This window comes from Aureobasidium melanogenum (genome assembly GCF_000721775.1).
Source record: "Aureobasidium melanogenum CBS 110374 unplaced genomic scaffold scaffold_1, whole genome shotgun sequence".
Classification (NCBI taxonomy): Eukaryota; Fungi; Ascomycota; class Dothideomycetes; order Dothideales; family Saccotheciaceae; genus Aureobasidium; species Aureobasidium melanogenum.
Window position 1 is genome coordinate 2,121,474 of NW_024470053.1, and position 23,498 is coordinate 2,144,971.

Below are 23,498 nucleotides of genomic sequence, written 5' to 3' on the forward strand. Positions count from 1 at the left end.
CGATCTTGACTCCATCCTCTGATTGTTACATGCAGATACAACGGTTGTTGATCAGGTTGTTTTATGCCTCGAAATGATTCGGAAGTTCAGGCTAGCAGGAGGACAAGAGGTTGGTGGACAGGTGCTCGAGCACAATGAATCATCGGTCGTACGGTTTCATGATATCTAGCAAAATAACGAGAAGCATATAAACTCCAGTCCTCATATCATCCCATCTGCCAGTGCTATGCGCAATAATAAAAAGAGTGCCATACCTCCAATGCAGTGTCGTCAACATAATGTACTAGAGCAGAGGGGTTCATATAACAATGATCGCTCCCTCGCAGTCTTGCACCTCGACTCTATTCGGCATCCATCATCTCACATGTCGAGCAGTTCCTCAGCATAGGTGTCCAATTCAATGATCCTGAATCGGCCATCCCACTTCTTCTGCCAAGCTGCTTTCTTGTAAGCCAGACTAATGTTCTTGCTCCAGCTGACAAGCTCTACCCTCCATCCCTTCTTCAAGGCACGTTCGGCCATCTTGAGGAAGCCTTCCGAATATTCAGCCTGTGCAGCATCGCCAGTAGCCAGCACCATGGTAGAGGGAGTCTCGGTGTCAACAATGGATTCCATCATTTTCAGGTGGATGATCTCGTCGACTCCTTGCTCGATATACCTCTCGGGAGCGTAGACAGGACCAGTGTTGCTCGTTTCTGAGCCACTACCGGCGCTGTCTCCTCCGGTGCTGGTACCGTTCTTGTAGCTACTGCTGCGTCTGCGCCACTTCTTCTCCTGTTCCTGGAAATATTTCTGGCGCTCGGTGAGCTCTCGCGCTTTGAGCACCTTATCCAGAATGTTGCATTCGTAGCCGACACGTTGAGCCACATCAAATGCGGCCATGTGGGGCTTTGAACCAACCAGGCATCGTTTGGCTACAGGTCTACGACGCTCCATGAGCAGAGCCAATGCGTCGAAGGAAAGGTCCACCTTAGGGACATGAACGTTCGGCGGAATGTTTCTTGCACGCTTGAGCTGGTCGTGGAAACCGATGAAAATGTTTGAGGCGTCAACAAAGACGTGAATGCCCTTGGGGTCATTCGAGTGTGTGATTGAGTTGGCGGGACTGACGAGACTGGCTCTGTCCTCATAGAAGTCACCAATGATCTTCAGGAGTAGAGCCCAGTTGCGGTCCTCGCCGGAACGAACAGTTTTGGGCTGAATCGCCGAACAATTGTTCTTGATTGGTGTTTCACTGACTTGCTGAACCTTATGGAAAGGGTTTGCATTGGCATCAGTAGATTTGTAAGGGGTTGAAGTTGTGCGTGTGGGTTGCACAGATGCAGGAAGCAGAGAGGAAGTCTTAGTAGCGAATGGAGTCGAAACTGGCCATCGCTTCTTGAACTCTTTCTGGTGCTTGGACTCTGGTGTTTTGGGGAGCGAGTCAAAATGTAATGGCTCCGATTGAGCTGGTGTGGATGCTTTCTTCTCAGGTTGAGGAGTCTTCGTCGAAGTGGGAGTGTCTTTAAACACGGGTTTCGAAATTGGTGTCTTTTCGGGACTTGAAGGACGGTGGGCTTTGCCAACGAGTTCGGCAGAAACGATGTGAGCACTGGCCTTTCGTGCTGGCGTGTCGTAGAAAGAGGGTATGTCAAGCTCGGGGTCGTCAGCATCGCTGGTATACTTCGCAGCACCAGCGGCCAGCCTTTGTTCCCTCTCTTTCTTGTTCCTTTTCTGTCGTTGCTTCTTGGTCAACTTCTTTTCGTCTTCATCTTCCAATGGCGCATAATCAGTAAGATCGCCGAGATTGACTTCATCTCTCCACTTGATGCCGCCCTTGGCGATACGCTTGCTCGGGGTACCGTATGCAGCACCGTCACTGGCATAATCAGCCTTCTCGGGCATGCGCTGTTGAAGGGTTGGCGAAGCATTGACAGGCTTGGGTGCAGGTGAATTGACAGGAGTGCCTAGATATTGCCAGATCTTGCCAAAATCTCCTAACGAGACGCCTTCATCCACGGCGTGGAAATCCTGTAATGGTGAGGCGAGTGGCAGTGAGGAGTAGCCATTCAAGCTGTCATGCTTGGTGATTGACGGACGTCGCGGCACATCCTTTGCTTGAGCATTGGAAGGAGCATTAGTCGGAGAAAGTGTGTTGATCAGCTCGAAGACATTAGAGAGGTCCCATGGTTTGGTAGACTGTACAGCAGCCATGAGGCGTGAGAGTAGGGAAGTAGCGACGTGTGTCTGAGCTGTAGTGGGGGTCGTAGAGTGGCAATGAGAGTGGGCTAGATATGGCGGGCGCGAGAGTGATAGACAAAGGGTGAGCAAGGCTCGAGGAGGGTAAAAGTGTTGTTTGTGCGAGCGAGAGAGCTGCTCATAATAATGTCTTATCGTGTTCTAGAAGGCGGAAAGGCAAATGTCAATTGACCGCTTGCCAATGTAGTCATCCATTGCCCCACATCAACATCAACCACTGAACACATCAGACACCGCCACCCGAGACCCTGGCGACAAGCACTTGCTTTTATCTTTGTTTGGTTCCTTTCGCAAGAACAATCCTGCCTGCTCGCATTGCATCTTGCAATGGTTCGCTATGCTGAAGTGTGAAATTTCATCTCTCAGCTTGACAGCAGTGCCAGATTTATCATGGCTTCCATCCCCCATCCTGCATTGCAAGACACTGTAGACGAGTACACCAAACCACGAACTCACGAAGACCAACACATCACGTCCATAGCTTTCTACTATACATAGCATGTATCATCCCAACCTAAATCTACAACTTATTTATTCAGAACTTGACTCTTCGGTTATCTCGTACAAACATGCTTGAAGCCTCGGGTCTCAAATCCACCCCAGACAAGTCTCTGTTCACACTCCACATCTCCATACCATTCCCTCCACCAACCACAAAAACCAAATGTCCGCCGACTTTTGGGCCGGCTACGTATCCGGAGCGGCTGGCATAATAATCGGCAACCCCCTCGACATTGTCAAAGTAAACCTACAGCGAGGAGACAGAGGAGCACCGTTACTCGCACCAACTCCAGCACAAACAACACCACCAATCCTACCAACTCCCTCAACAGCAACACCACCAACCTCGCAAACAACCAATGCAGCCAAAAACCTCTCTACCTTACTCAAAGGCACCGCTGCCCCGATCCTCGGCTATGGCGCCCTCAACGCCCTAATGTTCATAACCTACAATCGTTGTATGGAGACTTTGCATCAAGACCCTGCTCGTCCTACTTCTCTTTCCAAGACCTGGCTTGCTGGTGCTTTGGGAGGGTTGGCCACTTTCCTCGTTTCTGCACCTACAGAATTGATAAAGTGCAGAGCGCAGGTCAGTGGTACAGAACACAGTTCTTGGCACATAGCAAAGGAGCTGTGGAAGGAGAGAGGGTTGAGGGGTTTGTACTGGGGTGGTGCGGTCACGAGTGTGAGGGATAGTGTGGGTTATGGGTTCTAGTAGGTCTTTTCTCCTTCCTGCTTTTCTCAGCAAAGAAGGCTTGCTTTGTGGGAGGAAATTTGCTAAACACATGTGCTAGTTTTTGGTCATATGAGCTGAGCAAGAGAGTCTTGATCTCGGAAACTCCGGATGCGGAAAAGCCAGAATGGATGACCATCCTGCTCTGTGGTGGTATCGCAGGCGTGGTAACTTGGGCGTCTGTATTTCCATTAGGTATGTTAACCCTCTTGCTCAGAGTCTCAAGGGCAACAGATGCTGATAACTACTTTTTAGACGTCATCAAGACCAGAGTGCAGACGCAAGGCATTTCGAGGCCTCCGGTTGGCATGATCTCTAGTGAGCAGTCTGAGTTGCTTCTGCCTAGAGACTCGGGTCGATTGAGTACTGTGCAGGTAGCAAGACAAGCCTATCGAGAAGAAGGCTTATCTGTCTTCTTTCGCGGGTTGGGTGTCTGCAGTTTCAGAGCTTTCTTTGTCAATGCTGTACAATGGGCAGTGTACGAATGGATGATGCACATCTTACTACCCTCAAAGGCTGGGCAAAACTCAAACAAACACGACTAGACGGCGATAGACCAAGACTTGACTGTCATGAAGAATACAGAGAAACAAAGCTTTTCATTGAGAAAGAAAAAGAAGTATACACTTCCAACTATCTGTCTTGGGTAATGAAAAGGGTACTTAGTGATCATTCTGAGATTGAGCAGTGCATCAAAATTATATGAAACGCATAATGCCATCACTCATCAGATGCTCCTGCGGGTGCATATAGAGCACTGCAAGTTTGGTCGTTAGGCAGCATCAGCAAGAGAGATGCTTGTAAAGTTGCGGTCCAAGAAGATGTTTTCGTGATCATCGTGTGATAGGCAAGCAGCGGCTTTACATAATTTGATCCTGAGTAAGACCCATGGGCATGCCGCCAGTCTGTTCTTGGCCTTGCATGGGGTCCACTGCAGGCTGCTGGTTGGAGTATCTGACGTAGGTCAGACCAAGAGGGCGACCACCATATTGGTATCCAGAGAACTTGGCTGGGAAGCTGTTAGAACACATCGCATTTGTGCGTAATGAGGCACGACTTACTGATGGCAGTGCCGGCATCTTCTGCGCTGCCGAACTCGACGACACCAGTGCCGCGCGAGCGGCCATTAGGCTCGTACTGGATCTCAGCACGTTCGACCTTGCCGATGGTTGTGAAGAGCTCGACCAGATCCTCGTTGCTAGTAGACCAGGGCAGCTGCGATATGTCAATAACCCATTCTCAGGCTGGGCGTTCGAGAACAACTTACGTTACGGACGTAGATGACAGGTCCAGGCTCGCCACCGGAGGTTGCAAAATCGGTGAAGGGGTTAGGAGGAGCGGGAGCAGGAGGGGGACCACCGTGGAACCCGCCAGGAGGCGCACCACCGAAACCGCCGCCAAACCCTCCACGACCACCGAATTGTCCACCAAAGCCGCCACGGCCCATAAAGCCACCACGACCACCAAACTGTCCACCGAAACCTCCACGTCCGCCCATGAAGCCACCACGGCCGCCACCGAAGCCGGGCGGGCCAGCGAAGCGGTCTTCTCTGACTTCAAGAATGCGACCGTTCCAGTCATATCCGTTGAACTGCTGAATGGCGACCTGAGCGTCGTCAGGGTTGTCGAAGGCGACGATACCTGAGCCCTTCATGCGGCCATCGGGAGTGACATGGACATCAGCACGGACGACAGTGCCAGTGTGAGCTACAATAGAGGTCAGTACATCGTGCACAGACTATGAGTATAGCTTCGAGCTCACCAGCTTGACGGAAGAGGTCCTTGAGATCTTGCCAGCCAACAGTATAGGGAAGCTTGAAACAAAGTCAGTATCGTCACATCGTTACCAAAAAGGCTATACAAACGTTGGAGACGTAGATCTGGCGGCTTCCGCCCATCATGCCAGAGCCACCGCCCATAGCATCATAGCCGCCGCCAAAGCCACCGCGCATGCCTCCTTGGAAGCCACCGCGCATACCACCACCTTGACCGCCGCTGCTGAAGCGGGGCTCTGCTTCACGGTCCTGCGAGATGAGAAATGAGCTATGATAGTCAGTTTTCCAAACAAATAATGGCAACATACCTCGCGAACGTAGACCAGTCTACCCATGAGGTTCTGGTTCGAGAGAGTGTTGACCGCGTTTTGAGCTTGATCTCTGGTTGCATATTCCACAATTCTGTGAAAAGTCAGCGATTGTTGACAAACAGAGAGCATCAGATGAAACTCACCCGCATCCCTACAAACACCCGGAACAAAGTCCTTCCGTCAATCCATTGTCCTCAAAAAAAGCCATAGCCAGGGAAACCAGCCAAAAAATCATGAGCCCACCTTCGACATTCCATTTGGGAGAAGCAAGACATCGGCGAAGATCACCTCACCAGCTGCGAGCGGTCAGAACCAATTCAACCAAGTTATTGTCCGGTATTTCTCACCTTGACGCATAAAGTCCTTCAGATGGTGCCACTTGACATCGTAGGAGAGGTTGCCGACGTAGACACGACGGTCTTGTTGAGAGTGTTCGCGCACGTTCTGCATCATTTGTTCTTTGGCGACGACACGCTCTTCGAAGTTTCTGGGAGGAGCAGCTGCTGAGGCACCTCCTTCACGATCGGAAGGATACGCGTTGTTATTGGCTGCGTAGTTGGGAGCGGCGGCGGATCCGTTAACGGGCGAGCGAGATCTGCGTTCGTCTCTTCTGTAGTTATCACGCGAGCGTGAGCGGGATCTGGAATCGTAAGAGCGACGGCTGCGACGAGGGCTGCGAGAGCGGCGGCGCGAGCGAGATCTGTCACGCTGGGTGGGATCAGTATGTAGCCTCAGCGGTAACTGACGAACGGATCGACGAAGAGCTGTTGATAGCGATAGCATTGGTGTAGAGTAGGTGGGTGTGAGACAATTATGGAAGCTCAGCAGCAGAACCGACTTTGGTCACTCGACTTGAGAGCTTTCTGATGGAGATTCTCATTCTCTGAGGGGTGGTGTGAAAGAGCGGACGAGTGAGCTGTGGATCTCGAGTGATGGGCGACAAGCGACGAGCTCGAATGAGAGTCGAAAAGGTGATCAAGTGAAGTGAAGGCGAATGCGATGCCAGGCGCAATTGCGATGCAGCAGTCCAGAATCCACAGCAGGTGCTTTGTGCCTTGGCTCAGCGCGCCTTCCCAGCATGCGCTGCGACAAGTCGGTCGGTCGCAACTGCGCAATTACCCAGATCCGACGCATCGGCATAGAGGTCCATCGCAGCTTCCTTATCAGACGAACCTCCTCTGAGCGATACATCGCAGTGCCCACCCACTGCTACTGCCACCACCAATGCCAACGGTCGCAACACATAAACAACAACATGGGAAGCTGTGTACTTACACTCTCGCGGGGACGGTAGGAATCGGAGTCTGTTTGCTGTGCGATAAGCCTTTGGGGGACGAAGGGAAGGAGAGATGGGGAGGGGGTTATGGAACATACCACCCATTGTACGGCAACGGAAGGGTAGAGGTTGAGCTGTCAAGCGCCGGAGAAGTGCAGAGCACAGCTACAATAACGGAAGGAATGACAGGGGTTTGCCTAAAGCGCAAGTCTGCGTTAGAAGATGCACCAATGAACGTGAATGGACAACGAGTCTTGATGATGGCTAAACCGGCCAAGTAGTGTAAAGGCTACCGAGTATCGTCTAGGTACACCACCACTCAAGATCGCCCGATTGATGCCGGCTCGTTGTGCCCCCTCTCTCGACACACACACACGGTACACCACACACCAAGGGTCTCCTCAATGGCCCACACGAACAAGCCTTGGCCGAGACTCCCATAGCCCACGAGTCTCAAGTCCGTCGCCCAACCATGTCACCACTTGGGTGCTTTTGCACTCACCTTGATAAGATAGCGCGGGAGCGGCAAGTGTTCGTAATGCAAGCCTCCGAAAGTTTCTGAGTTCGTAATCACACACAAGCAAGTTGAGCAGATGCTGGTGACGTTCGTTGATGTGGAGTGGTTGTGTTCCCGATGCAAGAAGAGTCGTGAGATGCGATGCGCGCGCGCGAAGGTCTCTGACCAGGCACACCACGCTCGTCGACGTGGAGAATGCCAAGCCAGACATTGCTCATCATCAGCTCAATCCAACCGTTCCTCACGACGAGCCGTTGCACCCAGCTGAACACTGAACACGAACATCACGTTAAACATCAGTCAAGATTCTGCATAGTAATCAAGTCTCTGCAGAGGTCGATGAGACTTCGTATTTAACCTCTCTGTCTTGTGAAGGTGATGCCAAATATAACGCATTCACGAAGTGTTCGGTTGTTGAGACGCCTTTAACGTAAGGTAAGGTAGGCTGCTCTGCACATCACCTACTCAATAAATTTGAGCCGTGCTTTCGTGCTCGTGCCGTTGTCGCGTATCAAACGTGCTTCAATAATGTAGAGCTCAGGATTAGTCTCTCTTGGTCGACGGCATCATCTGCTTAAGCTGATGGCATTGATGGCTGTATTGATGGCATCGAATATCTCATCGATGGCATCAAACACAGCTGTCAGGCTATTCATGAGGCAACCACGGATATAGTCAGCTCGGCGAGCCTGAATCATCCTCAGTCTTAGAATCTCTGCTCCATCCTCCCCGTGTGCTAAAGACAGTCATGGTGCACCTATAGAAATGCACAACACGTTCATGAAGAATGTGGTCTTGAAGGAGAGGACCCTATTCAAGGCAATCTCAATGATTACCCTCGAATATGAGATACAACTATGCATTTGGTCAGCTTGTAACAACCTGTATAAATCAAGATGGAGCTATGGTCAGTGCTAAGCTATGACTGTGCTGAGCACACGGGGAGGATATACGTTTCGATCTCATGAACCATTTCCGACTTTTCGAGATATGTGTGTCGGCTGTAGGGCTTCTGGTGCTCTGCTTTCTGTCATGAAAGATGCAAAAATATCGCTCATTCACGAGAGGTAGTTGAAGAAGATGGTTGATAGGTTCAAAGGATGAAATCAAAGGCTTCATTTGGAAATAACTTGGGAGCCTTGGTTGGATCGTGAAAACCATGACCGCCAGATGCAAGCCCCCAGCCGGACACCTGCTACAGGTCATGCTTATTTCTATATTACAAGCTGCATTAACAGCATAAGCGACTTAAACGATAGTCTCAAGCTTTCTGGCGTATTCGAGTGTGTTCTCGATAACCTTGTCGCTGGTCGCAAGGATATCCTTTTCGCCCTGTGCCAACTCTTCTTGCTGGGCAGGGAAATAGATGCGACCCTCCTTAGCGACCCAACCACGCGAGTGTGCGAACTGAATGACAGCGCCTTCAGAGTCAAGGAAAAGGAGGTTCTTTGCGTTCGAGATAGGAAGGGAGGGGTAAGCGCGCTCGCTGCACGAGGCGATCTCGGATCGAATTGTGTTGACGAGTACCTTGAGTATATGTCAGCATGTGGCCTAATCAACGAGACAGAAGATATTGTGGCGATACCTCTGAGAAAACGGCGAATTCAGGGCTGGGTACTCTTTCTCCCTTTGTCTCACCCCAGACGCGGTCGTAGCTACCCTCCATCAAAGCCTGCTCCAGTCTCATGGGATATTGAATGAAGGCATCGTCGTCCAAGCGCTTTCTGCCACCGAAAGCCATTTCGAGACCTTCAATGACAGTGTGAAAGCCGGCGTAGTCTCCCTGGCTTAGCAAGAGTAGTAGGTAAAGACCAGTGATCTTGCTCTGGTTGCCGTGCTTGTCGTGAGAGCCCCATCGTTCGTGAGGTAATGAGTAGAAGGGCTGGAGTTGTTGGAAGTAGCGTGTGAAAGATTCGGGATCTCTTTGGCGAATTGATACGAAGGCGCCGATTTCGAGGACCTCGCGAGCCAGAGCGAGATGTTCGTGAGATGTGGAAGGACTGGGGACGAGGGCGTGTAGTTTGAGGAGCGAGATCTTTGCTTGTGACAACAGGGCGGAAGCGTTGCTGAGGTTGCTCTCAGACAGCGAATGGAGCTGCTGAATTGTCTTTTTGACGTCGCTTTCAGACATTTTGATTTAAGCGCGGGTGTCAGTGTCAAGTTAGAGGTGTGCGTATGTAGATGAGGCGATGAGGAAGAGATGGCCGTGAAGGAAGGGATGTTTCTTGATGATAGTCGCACTCGCCGCTTGTGAAGCTACTGAGTGTGACGACGGTGGTGAGCTTGGACCATCGACCCTTCATGCAATCAACCACCAACGCGCCCTTGCTTCCAACAAATCACTTTCATCAACTTCGTGTTTTCACAAATTGGTCTATTAAATGATGCCAAACACGAATCATATGGGAGAGTTCACAGCACTTCGCATCTTCTGATCGTGTCTCCACGACCACGCCCTGAAACAAGGATGTGAGGACACCACCTATCACTGATGCTTCGGACTCTTCTTGCTTGAGATATGTCACTGTATACAGCACCGCTCTACACCTTACCAAGATCGAGCATACATGAGTCTAGTGCATTCATTCAAGAACAGACTCGCCATAGACAGCGTGCCACAAGACCTTCCCCTCCGGCTGTCGGGTGAGATGGGCGGAAACCCTCCGTGCCCCTCCGTGCTTGGTTGCCGGTCTGGCGTCTCGACCAACGGCATCGGTTCCTCCACATCACATGCCATTGTTTGGAGAGTTACCGTAGGTAGAGAAATAATACCATTCTTCTCTTCGTAGCCCCTCTTTGTCTTCTACCTCAGCAGTCCCTGCATACTCTCGTCTTGGTCCACCTTGACACCTACCGTCATGCCTTCAATTACTCTCAGTTTGCGAACAGTTGGACATTTGGCTAGGAATGGTTCCAAGGTATTCAAGCATTCACTGCCATGACTACTTACAAATCTGACCTTACTCAGCCTCACAACCTCCTTCGCACTTTCGCATCCTCGGCCAAGAGATCAGAAATCAACAAGGTCTACTCATCAGCTGAAGAAGCCATCAGTGATGTCAAGGGTGACAGCACACTCCTCTGCGGTGGTTTTGGTCTCTGTGGTGTACCCGACACTCTAATCAATGCCGTCAAGAACAAGCCTTCGATCAAGGGACTAACAGCCGTGTCAAATAACGCCGGTATCGTTGGATCAGGCCTGGGTCTACTTCTTGAATCCAAGCAGGTCAAGAAGATGATTGCCAGTTATGTTGGAGAGAACAAGGTCTTTGAGAAGATGTACCTCACTGGCGAGATTGAGCTGGAGCTTACGCCACAAGGAACACTCGCCGAGAGGTGCAGAGCAGGTGGTGCTGGTATTCCTGCCTTCTTCACACCAGCAGCCTTCGGAACTGTCGTTCAGACTGGAGAGCTCCCTACGGTGCACAACAGCGACGGATCTGTCGCTCAATACTCAACACCCAGGGACGTCAAGGTGTTCGACGGCAAGAGCTACGTCATGGAGGAAGCAATCAAGGGCGACTACGCCTTCATCAAGGCATGGAAGGCAGACAAGCTTGGCAATCTCATGTTCAGATTTGCGGCACAGAACTTCAACGGTGCCATGGCTCGCAATGCAAAGGTCACCATTGTCGAAGCCGAGCACATCGTTGAGGTTGGCGAGATCGACCCAGCGGCAGTACACGTGCCTGGCATCTATGTCGATCGTGTTATTCAGAGCACAGAACCCAAGAACATTGAGAAGGTTGTCAACGCAAAAGACCCAGCCGAAGCCCTGAACGCATTAGGCAGTGGCGACGCTGCAAGCAAGCGCGAGCGCATCGTCCGACGAGCAGCTAAGGAGTTCAAGAACGGAATGTACGCCAACTTGGGCATTGGTATGCCAATGATGGCTCCAGCCTTCGTCGATGACAGCATCGAGGTCCAGCTTCAGTCTGAGAACGGTATTCTAGGTCTGGGAGCCTACCCTCAAAAAGGTCAGGAGGACCCTGATCTCATCAATGCTGGTAAAGAGACCGTCACATTGCGTCCTGGTGCCGCAGTCTTTGGCTCTGATGAGTCGTTCGCCATGATTCGCGCTGGTAGGATTCACATGACCATGCTTGGAGCTATGCAAGTATCAGCCCGAGGAGATCTGGCAAACTTTGCTATGCCAGGAAAGATCAAAGGCATGGGTGGTGCCATGGATCTGGTTTCCAACCCTGAGAAGACGAGAGTTGTGGTGACAATGGAGCACACCGACAAGAAGGGTGGTCCCAAGATTATGAAGATGTGCGAGTTCCCTCTCACCGGCAAAGCTTGCGTCTCGAGAATCATCACCGAGTTGGCCGTATTCGATGTTGATTTCACAACTGGATTGACATTGATCGAGCACGCAGAGGGAGTCACAGTGGAGGAGATCAGATCTAAGACGGAGGCACCATTCAAGGTGTCAGAATCATTACAGGTCATGCAGCAGTAATCGTATCGAAAAGCAATTTCTTCAATGATGAGACGGCACATTGGAAACGAGCATGATGAAATTTGAATATTTTACAAGTGATGTACAGGTGCTCTTCGGAAGACACAGCGTTCTATCGCCGAGTCAACATGAAAGTAGCGAGAGAAACATGACCATATAACGCCAACCCAATGCGTTTGAGAGAAGCAGAAAAGGCATTGATCTCGTTGCCTTTGCGCCGTCATAGAAAGCTTTTGCAAAGCATCTTCTGCTCAGCGGTTGCCGAGGCCTCTATTGCCGATTCTTCCCTCTCTTTCTCTTTTGTCTCCCCTCTCGTCTTGTCTGCCTCTTCCATAACCCAGTCAACTAGTCCTGTGTTTTTTGCCCCCGAGATACGAAGGCTTTCAAGGCACAACAACAACACCCATACTGCCGGCCTGGGCAACCACACTCCTTGCCACACCCTCGAGCGTCAAGCCACTCAATCTCTCCTCCGAATGCTTGATCTTTGCAATCTCATAGACATGCTTCAAGCTCACCGTCCCCACAACACCGAGACCTCCGTTTCCTGCCGTCAATTGACCTCCTGATGCTTTGCCCACGCCCGCAAGTCCAGCTCTAGAGTTTGGTCCCGCAACGTTACCAGCACCGCGTAGTTTGTTTTTCTTGGGCTCGACTCCGGCAGCGGCTAGCAATAGGGATGCGGTAGGTGGTGTGCGGAGTTCGAAGGTGAAGCTGCGGTCTGGACGGACGATCACGCGTGCTGGGATGGGTGTGCCGGGGACGTAGTTTGCAGTGCGAGCGTTGAATTCCTGTACTCTACTGTTAATTTTCATAATTTCGTTTTCTTCAAATATCTTGCTCCTCTCTTTGTATATGCGGGTGAGAGAAGAACGAACAGCCTCACACATACCTTGCAGAAATCCATCGACTTTACACCTTTGGAACCCAGAGCGGGACCGACTGGCGGCGAGGGCGAGGCTTGTCCAGCACCGACGATAAGTTTGACGATTTGGTCTGTTTGGATTGCTTTGCGCGCCATGGTTGTGTGATATGTGTGTGATGCGACTCAGAAAGTGATTTGCGCCTGCTTGCAACTTGCGATATCTCGGAGGTCTCGACGTCGGGGAAGTTTTTGTGGTCTGTGCATGGGTCATGGTCAAAAGTACTCTGTATCTATTTGGGTAATAGATCATCTCTACTCGTAATGGCTGCAAGAAAAGCAAATGTTGGAACCTGAATCCATCGATTTCAAGAGACAGATCGGAGGGCCAGCAGTCTGTCTGCAATGAAAGCCTCATCACCAGTATAGTCTGATTTACGTTCTGCTCTGGGATGGTGGTACGGGTTACGAGTCATGCTTGTTCGTAGGTATGTCTTGCTGTTGCATACTATAACAAGGACAAGAGGACCCTTTTCACCAAAACACGTCTTGGGACTTTTTTTTTTCTTTATGCGGAATTGCTCTCTAGCAATCAGGTGTATACCGAAAGAAGAATAGGAACACATGACAGTGACATTGATACGTACTAGAAGTAATAGCCATAGGTATAATTGAGCACGAGCGGGCGTTGGTTTCAGACCGGAAAGACAGGGCGGGCGCGTATGGATTCAGCCAAAACATGAGCCCAAAGCGTTGTAGAGCACTGTGAGCCCTTGTAGACCCTTGTGCATCTTGTCGCAGCACTCACTGTACTCTCACACCGCCCACATATCGCCCATTCTTACTGCAGTCACTCTTTGCGCCCTCAGTGCTCTCGGCCCTGTCCTGCTGCTTGCCGAAGGATCGTCACTTTTCCTTCACTGGAGTCTCATCCTTCGACCCCTCGCACCAACCCCAGCCTCAGCCTCGACCCATTCACTCCGCGCCGATCTCCACGACAACATACAGACAGCCCCGTAACACTCTCGCCGACCTCGACATCCCCTTTTGCTTGCAGGCTTCGAAAGATTGGCCAGAGGTGCCGAGTTTGACAGATCGCGAGACGCCCCAGGGCGTATTCACTTGGCGAATGTCAACATGAATGGCCTCGCTTCCTCCCCAATGGGCACCATGTATGTGCGTGCACTCTACGACTACGATGCCGACGACCGCACCAGCTTGAGCTTCCGCCAAGGCGACATCATCCAGGTTATCACCCAACTCGAGAGCGGCTGGTGGGATGGCATTATCCGCGGTGTGCGAGGATGGTTTCCCAGCAACTACTGCGAGCTCATTGCTCAGCCAGGCGATGTCTCTGCCCAGACTGCCCGCATATCGGATACGCATACTCAGCCTCACGCACGCAACCACTTCGAGGATGTGTCCCCCGAGTCTTCCTATCGCCATACAGACGCTGCCCAGGATAGCCAGGAGGAGGCTGCATTCTGGATTCCACAGGCCACCCCAGATGGCCGCCTGTTCTACTTCAACACTTTGACTGGTGTCAGTACCATGGAACTGCCGCTGGAGAACCCGACACAACAAGCCGAACCAGGTCCCCATGATCGATATCATGTGCTTCAGCACGACCAGTCCCGTCCTCCACCTGAGATGCTTGCACGTGGCTATGAACGTGCTGAATCTGAGGCCGACTACGAATCTGCGAGTGAAGCCGAAATGGCGCGTTCGGGAACTTCTTTGGTAGGTCTCGTGCGTATCTGAGACAAAGAAAGCTCCTCTAACCTCTACTTCCTTCCAGCGAAATCGGGGTTCATACGTCTCAAATCCGCTCTCTCCCGCAACTTCGTCCGAGTCGCTCAGAAACGCATCCCCCCTCACCAGATCCCGCACAAATGTCGCTGATATGTCCAGCTCAAGCTATGCCACCCACTCCAACATGTCCAACGGCACCGGTATGACGTCCTTTATCAACAGCCCCGGCACGCCTGCACAAAAGGACGACCTAATTATTTCACGCCGTTGTTTCGACGACTCGCAGACGGTTCTACTTACCTGGAACACTCTGGTCGAGGACATGCGCCGAGCCGTTCAGCGTTATCGAGAAGCGATTGACAACAGCCACAAGAGCGAGTTCGTGAAAAGAGCAGAGGATATTTCGGATCACCTTCGTCTTTTGCTTGCAGCAGGCTCCGGCACCACTGACAACCACTCTGGTAACCCTTCGATCATCTTGACTAACAAAGCCTTGTATCCTCATTTCAGAGAAATGATGTCAAGCTTCTCCAAGCTGGTCTTGTCTTCTCATTTTGCAGCCGCTGATTTCACTACACCGGATTCGTATTCTAAGTGCTTACAGGAGGCTGAAGGCTTGTTACATGGTGTTTATGGCTATGTCGAAGTTGCGCGCCAGCAGCGGGGTGAAGAGATTCCGCGCCTTACGCCTGGCTTTGTATCAGGTATTCGTTCTGGTGGAAGTTGGCAGAATAATGGTCTGGTTCTCGGCGATCCATCTGCCGCATCGCAGCCTTTCCTACAGCAAGATACGGACACACTTATTGAACCCACGGCTCACCTCGATCAAACTTTGCTGGAACGCGTGGACGAGATGAGAAAGAATGTCTCTATCAGTATACGTCGTCTGGACAAGCATCTCGTGTTTGAAGAGAAACTGGTTACACCTAAGAAGCACAAGAAGACCAGCCAGCTGATTTCTGAAGATGCTGGTCGTGTCATTGAGGCCTGTCGACCGTATCTTGCCGTCATCGAGAGTATCAACTTGGCACCACTTGGATCGACTTTCAGGAACCCTCAAATCATTGATTTCAGTACACAGAAGCAGAAGTTCTACGACAACTCATCAGAGTTGGTGGTCGCCTGCCAAACTGTTGCCAGTCCTCTCAGTGACGAATGGTCTGATCATAGAGGCAGTTCGCTCGAGGAGCGCATAACCCATGTCAAGCTTGTTGCGCGTGAACTTGATGGTTCTGCCAGCCAATTGCAATTCACCCTTCAATTGCTAGCGGAGATGATGCCACAAGACTCGGCTTCGATGACGACCGAAGATCACCGCACCTCTGACAATTCTTATGCTGACGACCCTCGCGGAGGATCAACTTTGAGGGGTAAGCCTAACGGTATGGGTCCTGCTAAGAGCTTCGTGGAAGGCCCCGAGCAGCCTACTGTCGAAACACCACGTCTTGCAGACAATTCAAAACTGAAACGCTTCTTTGGCGAAGTGCCTGCGCCGATACAACAACAAGAGGACGTTCCAGACTTCCTCAAGCTCGACCATGAAGGCGAGATCGCTTACGATACCAAAGTGCATCCCCCTCAATTGCGTGGCGGTACTTTGACTGGTCTGGTTGAACAATTAACGCGACATGATCGTCTGGACTCGCCGTTTAACAACACATTCCTTTTGACGTATCGATCTTTCACGACTGCTAGTGAGCTTTTCGAGATCCTTGTCAAACGATGGAACGTACAGCCTCCCTATGGTCTCAATCCAGTCGATCTCGAGACTTGGGTCAACAAGAAGCAAAAGCCTATCAGATTCCGTGTAGTCAACATCCTGAAGAGTTGGTTTGACAACTACTGGATGGAGGAGAACAGCGACGCAAATCAACAGCTCATGCACAGGGTCTACTCGTTCGCGAAGGAAACGGTCGCATCTGGCAGCACTCCAGGTGCGGGTCCTCTGATGACAGCGATTGAGCAGAGAATGCGTGGACAAGATGCCCCTGGCAAACGCTTGGTCTTGACACTGAACTCCGAAAAGACGCCTACACCGATTATCCCGAAGAACATCAGGAAGCTGAAGTTCCTGGACATCGACGCTCTTGAATTCGCTAGGCAACTCACCATCATTGAGTGCAGACTGTACTGCAAGATTAAGCCTACTGAATGCTTGAATAAAACGTGGCAAAAGAAGCTCGCACCCAACGAGCCTGATCCAGCTGCTAACGTCAAGGCTTTGATTCTGCACTCGAACCAGCTCACCAACTGGGTCGCTCAGATGATTCTAACTCAAGCTGATGTCAAGAGACGTGTGATTGTCATCAAACATTTCGTGGCAGTTGCAGATGTAAGCTTGCGCCCATTCAATGTACAGAGATTCACAGCTAATGATTTCTAGAAATGCCGTCAACTCAACAACTATTCCACACTCACATCAATCATATCAGCATTGGGCACAGCGCCCATTCATCGCCTGGGTCGCACATGGGCCCAAGTTAACCAGAAGACTCAAGCTACTCTAGAGGTCATGAGGAAGTTGATGGGCAGCACCAAGAACTTCTCAGACTACAGAGAAACATTGCACAAGGCCAACCCCCCTTGTATTCCATTCTTTGGTGCGTCAACAATTATCGACTATTACATGGCTAGCCCTAACATGTTAACAGGTGTTTACTTGACTGATCTTACTTTCATCGAAGATGGTATCCCTGGGGTGATCAAAAAGACGAACCTTATCAACTTCGCCAAGCGCAGCAAGACTGCAGAGGTCATTCGTGATATCCAACAATATCAGAATGTGCCCTATCCCCTGCAGCCTGTTCCGGAACTGCAAGAATACATTCTCACGAATATGCAAACGGCGGGTGATGTACATGAGATGTACGATCGCAGTTTGGCAGTTGAACCTAGAGAGAGGGAAGATGAGAAGATTGCCCGGTAAGTTGATACTGATCCTTGCAGAAATGAACATCACGCTAATTTGAAAACAGATTACTTTCCGAATCGGGATTCTTGTGAGCTGCCCCACAAGAGTTGGTAATGCTATGCTCTCTCAAAAGAGAACAGATGCATTGACCTTGGTATCAAACAAATTTTGAGATCTAGAATCTCACTCAACATATTTCTTACAACAACGACCAAAAAAAGACTGGTGCCGGGCATCAGCACGTCTGAATATTCAAACACAACATGGCCCGAGAGGCAACAGATGTTCCAAGACTGCGTCAAAGAGAACAGATGTGCATGATTGTTCAAAGGATATCACTGTCACAAACATACCCAGCGGCAGCAGAAGCCTTTGAACACCGCACTGAAGGCTGCGTTGGGCATCAAAAGGCAGGACAAGAGGGTGTTTTTCCGGCGTTAGCGCGTTGAAGGTGCTGTGCAGGAATGGGTCAGTCAGGTATGGGAAACGAATTACGGACGATTTTGTGTCTAGTGTTTTTTTTTTTTTTTCTTCGTAGTTGCATGTGGTGCGTGGTGGGTTCCCAGACAGCAAGCCAGAGAAGGAGGCAACAAATGGAAACATCTCGACAGATGCTACATACATTCTATCGATACAAATACCCATTCGAGAACCGATTGCCATAATAATCAGCCCACACCTCATCATCTTCGAACTTTGGATCTATTACATCCTTTGCTTTCCTCACCACCTTAATATTACCATCCCAGAATCCTTCTACTGTTGGTTCTTCTTCTCCTTTTGCTAGACGGGATTGATATTCTGTCTTTGTTGCTTTGCGAAATTTGGAGAGTTGTGCTATCACGTCGATTTCTGGTTTGGGGCTTGAGTCGGTGGCGGGTTGGGGTGGGGAGTGGTGGGAAGATGATGATGGAGAATTAACAGAAACTTCCATGCCAGACATGATGCTTAGTGGTTTAGGTGGTTCGAGAAAAGTGTCCAAACTATTCGTCTCGCCCTCGCCAAAGAAGGAAAAATCTGTTTGGGAAGCTGCCCATAAAGCCTCACTATCTTGGTCTTGAGTCATGGATTTAGTGCCTCGGTGTCTCCATGCACTAGCTGCTTCGTTCTTCTTCTGGTCCAAGGTGTATGGTGCTACTTCAAGAACAACTTGCTCGAGAGCAAATGATTTGCGAAGCAATTCTTTTTGGTGTGAGTGGCTTGTTCTGCGACCAGGTGGGAGGGTCCAATCGAGTTGGGCTTGGAGTTTTGCTAGGGAGGTTTCTTCGGCGCAGGAATGGATGAACGAGATTAGTCTTTGAGGTGTTTCTGGTGTTGGTGTAGATGGTGGGACTTCGGTTAGGACTAGGGTGGTCAGATGAGGTAGGATGCCAGGGTGGAAGCTCTTGGCCTGGATCAGGTGTGCTTGTAATCGACTCTTGCGCTCTTTGACGATTGAGGAGTAACTACGACCGATACCGTGGGAGGGAAGCATTGAAGTAGGAGTCAATGTCTCCTCGAGAACAGGCAGTGAACTGTCGTTTTCTCGCTCAAGCGTGATTACGTGTAGACCAGATTCATGAATATCTTCCGTCTGAACAGGTATTGGAAGATCTTGGCTTCCCCTTCGTGCTTTGTGTGCCCCCGCGGTAGGCTTTTCGAATGCTGAAGGTGTCACCACAATGGGGACTGCGTCTCCAGAGACCTCGGTTGGAAAGGACGTGTCACCCATCATCTCATAAATTTCTGTATCGTGATCCAGCTCAGCGACTCCAACAGGGTAATTCGAGGTATCGGCAAGTTCGCAGCGTTGAGGAGGCGACTTGTTGATATTCTCCTGCACTGCCGGTGGCTCTTCAGTAACCAGACTGTGATCAATCCTCAAATACGTCAGGCTGTGACTTGCTGACTCGGCCAACACAGGGACCAGCTTCGCTAGGCTGGGAAAACTCATACTGAATGAACCATCTCGCGAGGTCATCGCAGGTAAAAGACTACCAGCGTCGAGCACATGCAGTCTCCCAGACCTAATCAATCCTGAAAGCCCCTCGACAGTGAGTTGATTGTCCGAAAGATAGAGATGAGTGATGCCGCTCTCTGGGGCGTCTTCGATAGCTAAGCGTCCAACAAACTTATTCGTGAACTCGTTTCTTAGGAAGGCTTCAAAGTTGACTCCTCGGTAGGTTGACAGCATCTCAGCACCCAGGTATGGCAGTAACGAGGGTGACATGACGCGACCATCGTTATCTCTCCGCGGCGGCAGTGTGAAGCACTGCTCGAGCAAGACACGTACACTCCGATCTGTCAGTTGATTGTTCCGAAGATCCAAGCTCCGAAGTCGAGTTTTGATCGCATTTGCCAATATGAGCACGTCGTCATCTTTCAATGATATACCTCGCAGCTTCAAAACCTGCAGACCACGGAACTGGCTGAGTCCTCTGAGCACTTCGGGGCTCTTCGCAGGATAAGTCCATGAAAGATCGAGGTATAGCAAGGCATCAAAACGTCTGAGAGCCTGCTGCAATCCTGTTGCAGTGACATTGCTACATACTGAGGCGTCCAGCAATCGCAGCCCAAAAGGTGTCTGAGCAGGCACTAGCTGGTTCCTATTACCAGAGAGTCGTGTATATCTCAGTGCATTTAGAGATGCATGTTCGAAGAATGGCAAGCCGCGAACAATTAATGACTGCAGGTTCGGCAGACCTTCGAGTACCTCTCTTAGCCAGTCGGCATGTGGTCCATTATAGATCTCAGCATGTGCTGGAGGGAGATGAAGTGTATGTGTCAAAGACCGGACAGCACGTCTAGCCCAAGGAAGGGTACGAATGAATCGAGTCAAAGCGACTATCACGAAACGTATGAGTCCTCTGATCGATGGCCAGATTGTTAAGACGTATTAGGGGGCGATGGAGCTCACCATAGACTCTGTCATTCTCATCTCCAAAGTGAGAGGCAGGATTGCCCCACAGATGAGGAGCGAAAGTTGCATGCCATTGCTGGCATACCAAGGCGGCAGAGCAAAGGTCTGAGGAAGGGATGTAGCCGGCAATGAGATCCCAGGCATTTACTGTAGTGGCCTGTCCATAAGACGGTGGATTTGCTTCCATGACTGAATCATTGTGTTTTCGTGTCTCTGGGCAAGACCGAAGAGTTGGACCTTCCAGGACTCTTTATTCAGTGGATCGCGGCAAGGTGGAAGTCATGCGCCTCCTCGCCAAGCACAGTCGATCCAAAAAGTTTGTCACAAAGCGCCCAATGAAGGATTGCTGTCGAGTGACAAACTTTAGCCACAGTTGGTGGAAGGATTCTGCCTCAATCTAAAACTAGACAGTCTTCGAAGATCATTCTCAATATCGCGGTTTCAGGCACTTAATTTACAGTATATACACAGACATCGCACAATATGTGCCAATCAAGAGGCTTGCACCTTCTTCCTATCTTGCCTCTTCTTCTCTTCAGACTTCTCCTGTTCTTCGTCGATGAAAAGCATCTCCTGTGCACTCCATAGCTCAGAGTACACCCCTCCGCTATCAACAAGACGCTCGTGTGTGCCTTGCTCGGCTACAACACCATCCTTCAGGACGATGATAACATCCGAGTCGTAGATAGTGCGAAGTCTGTGGGCAACGAAGATACTTGTTCGTGCCTTTTCCTTGAGAATGCTGTTAATGTTTCCAAGGAGTGCTTGCTCTGTATGCGTGTCCAGAGCTGAGGTTGCTTCGTCAAAGAATAGGAATGGCGGGTCCTTCAATAGCAGACGGGCAATGGCAAGACGTTGCTTCTCACCACCCGAAATCATCATACCGCGCTCACCGACCATAGTGGCGTACTTGTCGGGGAACTTTTGGATGATATCGTGGACCTTCGCACGTTTGGCAGCAGCTTCAACCTTCTCAGGAGAGGCTTCGAGATCACCGTACTTCAGGTTATGCTCAATGGTATCGTTGAACAGAGGTGTGTCTTGAGGGACAACACCAATCGCCTTACGAAGGCTCTCAATCTGAACGTCGCGGATATCTTGTCCGTCAATCAGGATTCTACCACCCTGGACGTCGTAGGAGCGGAAGAGCAGACGAAGAATGGTAGATTTACCACATCCACTAGGGCCGACAATGGCAATCTTCTTGCCAGCAGGAATCTCAAGATTGAGGTTGCGCAGAATTGGTCTGTCAGGGCGATAACCAAATGAGACGTTCTCGAACTTGATACCTCCACCCGTAAGCACCAGAGGCTTAGCATTCTCGGGCTCCTTAATAGCCACATTGACCTTCTGAAGGTTGAACAATGTCTCCATATCCAGCAAACTCTGTCTGAGTTCGCGATATACTGAGCCAAGGAAGTTTAGAGGTACCGAAAGTTGGAAGACAAGCTGATTGATCATGACAAGATCACCAACAGTCAGTTGACCAGTGGCTACACCATCTGCACCGTAATACATCATGGCAGTTAGAGCGCTAGAAAAGATCAGGTTTTGTCCACTGTTGAGGAAAGCCAGTGATGTGGCAACCTTGATGGATGCATCCTGATAGTTCTTGAGCGCGGCGTCATATCTCCCAACCTCGTAGCGCTCGTTGTTGAAGTACTAGAAGATGTCAGAGGTTTATCAAGATGTATCCTTCAGGCAAACTCACCTTGACGGTCTCGTAGTTGATCAACGAGTCCACTGCGACCGTAGCACCTTTGTTGTCAGCGGCGTTAGCAGCCTTGCGGAATTTGGTTCTCCACGATGTGGTCAAGATTGTGAAAGCGGAATAGCCGACCATAGTAGCAGCTGTGATGAGAGCAAATTTGAAGCCATACTGCCATGTCTAGAACAACGTCAGAGACACATGAAGAGAAACCCTTCAAGACAAACTTACAAGAATACCACAGACCAACGAGATCTCAAGGGCTGTGGGGATGATGTGGAAGACCATAGAGGTCAGGAGGAAACTTATACCTTTGGTACCTCGATCAATGGCTCTCGTCAGACCACCAGTCTGTCTAGATAGATGGAAATTCAGGTCAAGTTTTAGCAGATGCTCGAAGACAGTAGCCGCAACGCGGCGAATGGCTTTTTGTGCAACGCTTGCAAAGACTGCGTTACGAACTTCTTGGAAGACAGCAGCACCTATCCTAGTAGCACCGTCTTGATGAAGATCAGAGAAATGTAAGAAAACAGGATATAGTGCGTGATCTTACAGGCAAATATGGTAGCGCCAGCAACGGTGACAGCGGTACCACCGACTGCAGCAAAGTCTATGTTCATGGAATCTACAATTGACTTGAAATAGAAGGGTACTTGGACGTTCAGAACCTTTGGATGCCATTAACACGATGGCACGCGACACGGGGAAGATGGTTGATAGGTACCTTTGCGCCTACGAGGAGAGCAATGGACAAGCTGACTCTGAAACGAGTGCCAAAATCATCTTTGGGCCACAAGTATTGAGCCATGTCCTTGATGATGGCCCAATCGGCCTTGCGCTGTTCCTTGTTGGAAACAGTCTGCTCTGCCAGGAGTGAAGGTTGTTTGGCCGGGCCAGCAGCCTTCTCTTTCTGTACATTGGTGGTCTTGGTAGGTTCTGCAGCTGTGACCTTGGTCTCGGGTTGAGCAGTCTTTACGCGAGAGTCGTCCTTGAGACGCCATGGTGAGGTAGTAAAGACGCGGACGGTAGGACGGATACTTTGCTGGCAGGTCGAGATACGGGAGAAGGCGAGGGAAGGATGGGCCAGCTTATGGCAAGAATAGATGCCTCGAAGGGCACAGGCGGCCGACATGACGGGACGGATTGCGTATGGTTGTTATGTTGGATGGCTTAAAACACCATGATGGCCAGCTTCTCGTAAGAAGAAAGGAAGATGCAGATGAGTTGAGGGTCCGTAGGAGGAGAGGGGATCGATGGGCGAGACGAAGCAAATGCAAACAAACAGAGCGACGGCGAACAACTGGCAAGCAGAAAGAATAATGGGCGATTAAAGATAAAGGTGCGAGTGGGATGAAGCATCCTGTCCCACACTCAGCACAGACAGGCAAGCACGTCACTCACATCGGCTTCGGGTGGGCACGCGTTGCTGGATTGGATTGGCAGCTGCGTCTTGACATTCTTGCACCATCGCCAGTCGCGCAATGTCTACTGCTATGCGCTGTCGTGCGCAACAGCTGCTCCGTTGCACTCGCCCAAGCCATGCCCTGCGCTCG

At 50.5% G+C, this 23,498-nt stretch overlaps 9 protein-coding genes across 9 annotated transcripts; 3 read left to right on the forward strand and 6 right to left on the reverse strand.

The window, feature by feature from the left end:
• Positions 1–360: 360 nt before the first annotated feature.
• Positions 361–1,215, reverse strand: M437DRAFT_36549 (uncharacterized protein; the record flags this gene model as incomplete). The annotated part of the gene is made up of 2 exons (XM_041019472.1): positions 361–727; positions 767–1,215. Coding segments are annotated over 2 exons (816 nt in total), but the record flags the coding sequence as incomplete, so codon positions are not given.
• Positions 1,216–2,902: 1,687 nt separating this feature from the next.
• M437DRAFT_80427 (putative mitochondrial carrier protein) lies at positions 2,903–4,017 on the forward strand (the record flags this gene model as incomplete). Its single annotated transcript, XM_041027356.1, has 3 exons — positions 2,903–3,453; positions 3,534–3,667; positions 3,728–4,017. The coding sequence occupies 3 exons, from the start codon at positions 2,903–2,905 to the stop codon at positions 4,015–4,017; spliced, it is 975 nt and encodes a 324-aa protein (XP_040884812.1).
• A 315-nt stretch (positions 4,018–4,332) lies between these two features.
• On the reverse strand, positions 4,333–6,341 carry M437DRAFT_37861 (RNA-binding domain-containing protein; the record flags this gene model as incomplete). Its single annotated transcript, XM_041019730.1, has 9 exons — positions 4,333–4,481; positions 4,534–4,687; positions 4,740–5,179; positions 5,235–5,286; positions 5,338–5,496; positions 5,556–5,649; positions 5,702–5,709; positions 5,802–5,854; positions 5,906–6,341. The coding sequence occupies 9 exons, from the start codon at positions 6,339–6,341 to the stop codon at positions 4,333–4,335; spliced, it is 1,545 nt and encodes a 514-aa protein (XP_040884813.1).
• Positions 6,342–8,599: 2,258 nt separating this feature from the next.
• M437DRAFT_71577 (uncharacterized protein) lies at positions 8,600–9,482 on the reverse strand (the record flags this gene model as incomplete). The annotated part of the gene is made up of 2 exons (XM_041025705.1): positions 8,600–8,878; positions 8,937–9,482. 2 exons carry the CDS (start codon positions 9,480–9,482, stop codon positions 8,600–8,602), a joined length of 825 nt encoding a protein of 274 aa, XP_040884814.1.
• Positions 9,483–10,209: 727 nt separating this feature from the next.
• On the forward strand, positions 10,210–11,813 carry M437DRAFT_71578 (beta ketoadipate:succinyl-CoA transferase, TR1; the record flags this gene model as incomplete). The annotated part of the gene is made up of 2 exons (XM_041025706.1): positions 10,210–10,269; positions 10,320–11,813. The coding sequence occupies 2 exons, from the start codon at positions 10,210–10,212 to the stop codon at positions 11,811–11,813; spliced, it is 1,554 nt and encodes a 517-aa protein (XP_040884815.1).
• Positions 11,814–12,196: 383 nt separating this feature from the next.
• M437DRAFT_38074 (ribosomal protein L11) lies at positions 12,197–12,834 on the reverse strand (the record flags this gene model as incomplete). The annotated part of the gene is made up of 2 exons (XM_041019768.1): positions 12,197–12,604; positions 12,706–12,834. 2 exons carry the CDS (start codon positions 12,832–12,834, stop codon positions 12,197–12,199), a joined length of 537 nt encoding a protein of 178 aa, XP_040884816.1.
• A 978-nt stretch (positions 12,835–13,812) lies between these two features.
• Positions 13,813–17,430, forward strand: M437DRAFT_36427 (guanine-nucleotide dissociation stimulator CDC25; the record flags this gene model as incomplete). Its single annotated transcript, XM_041019447.1, has 5 exons — positions 13,813–14,398; positions 14,448–16,759; positions 16,811–17,027; positions 17,079–17,349; positions 17,403–17,430. 5 exons carry the CDS (start codon positions 13,813–13,815, stop codon positions 17,428–17,430), a joined length of 3,414 nt encoding a protein of 1,137 aa, XP_040884817.1.
• A 533-nt stretch (positions 17,431–17,963) lies between these two features.
• M437DRAFT_37954 (uncharacterized protein) lies at positions 17,964–20,424 on the reverse strand (the record flags this gene model as incomplete). Its single annotated transcript, XM_041019747.1, has 2 exons — positions 17,964–20,161; positions 20,235–20,424. The coding sequence occupies 2 exons, from the start codon at positions 20,422–20,424 to the stop codon at positions 17,964–17,966; spliced, it is 2,388 nt and encodes a 795-aa protein (XP_040884818.1).
• Positions 20,425–20,729: 305 nt separating this feature from the next.
• Positions 20,730–22,753, reverse strand: M437DRAFT_37199 (P-loop containing nucleoside triphosphate hydrolase protein; the record flags this gene model as incomplete). The annotated part of the gene is made up of 5 exons (XM_041019584.1): positions 20,730–21,899; positions 21,949–22,125; positions 22,177–22,445; positions 22,499–22,613; positions 22,670–22,753. The coding sequence occupies 5 exons, from the start codon at positions 22,751–22,753 to the stop codon at positions 20,730–20,732; spliced, it is 1,815 nt and encodes a 604-aa protein (XP_040884819.1).
• Between the last annotated feature and the right edge of the window lie 745 nt (positions 22,754–23,498).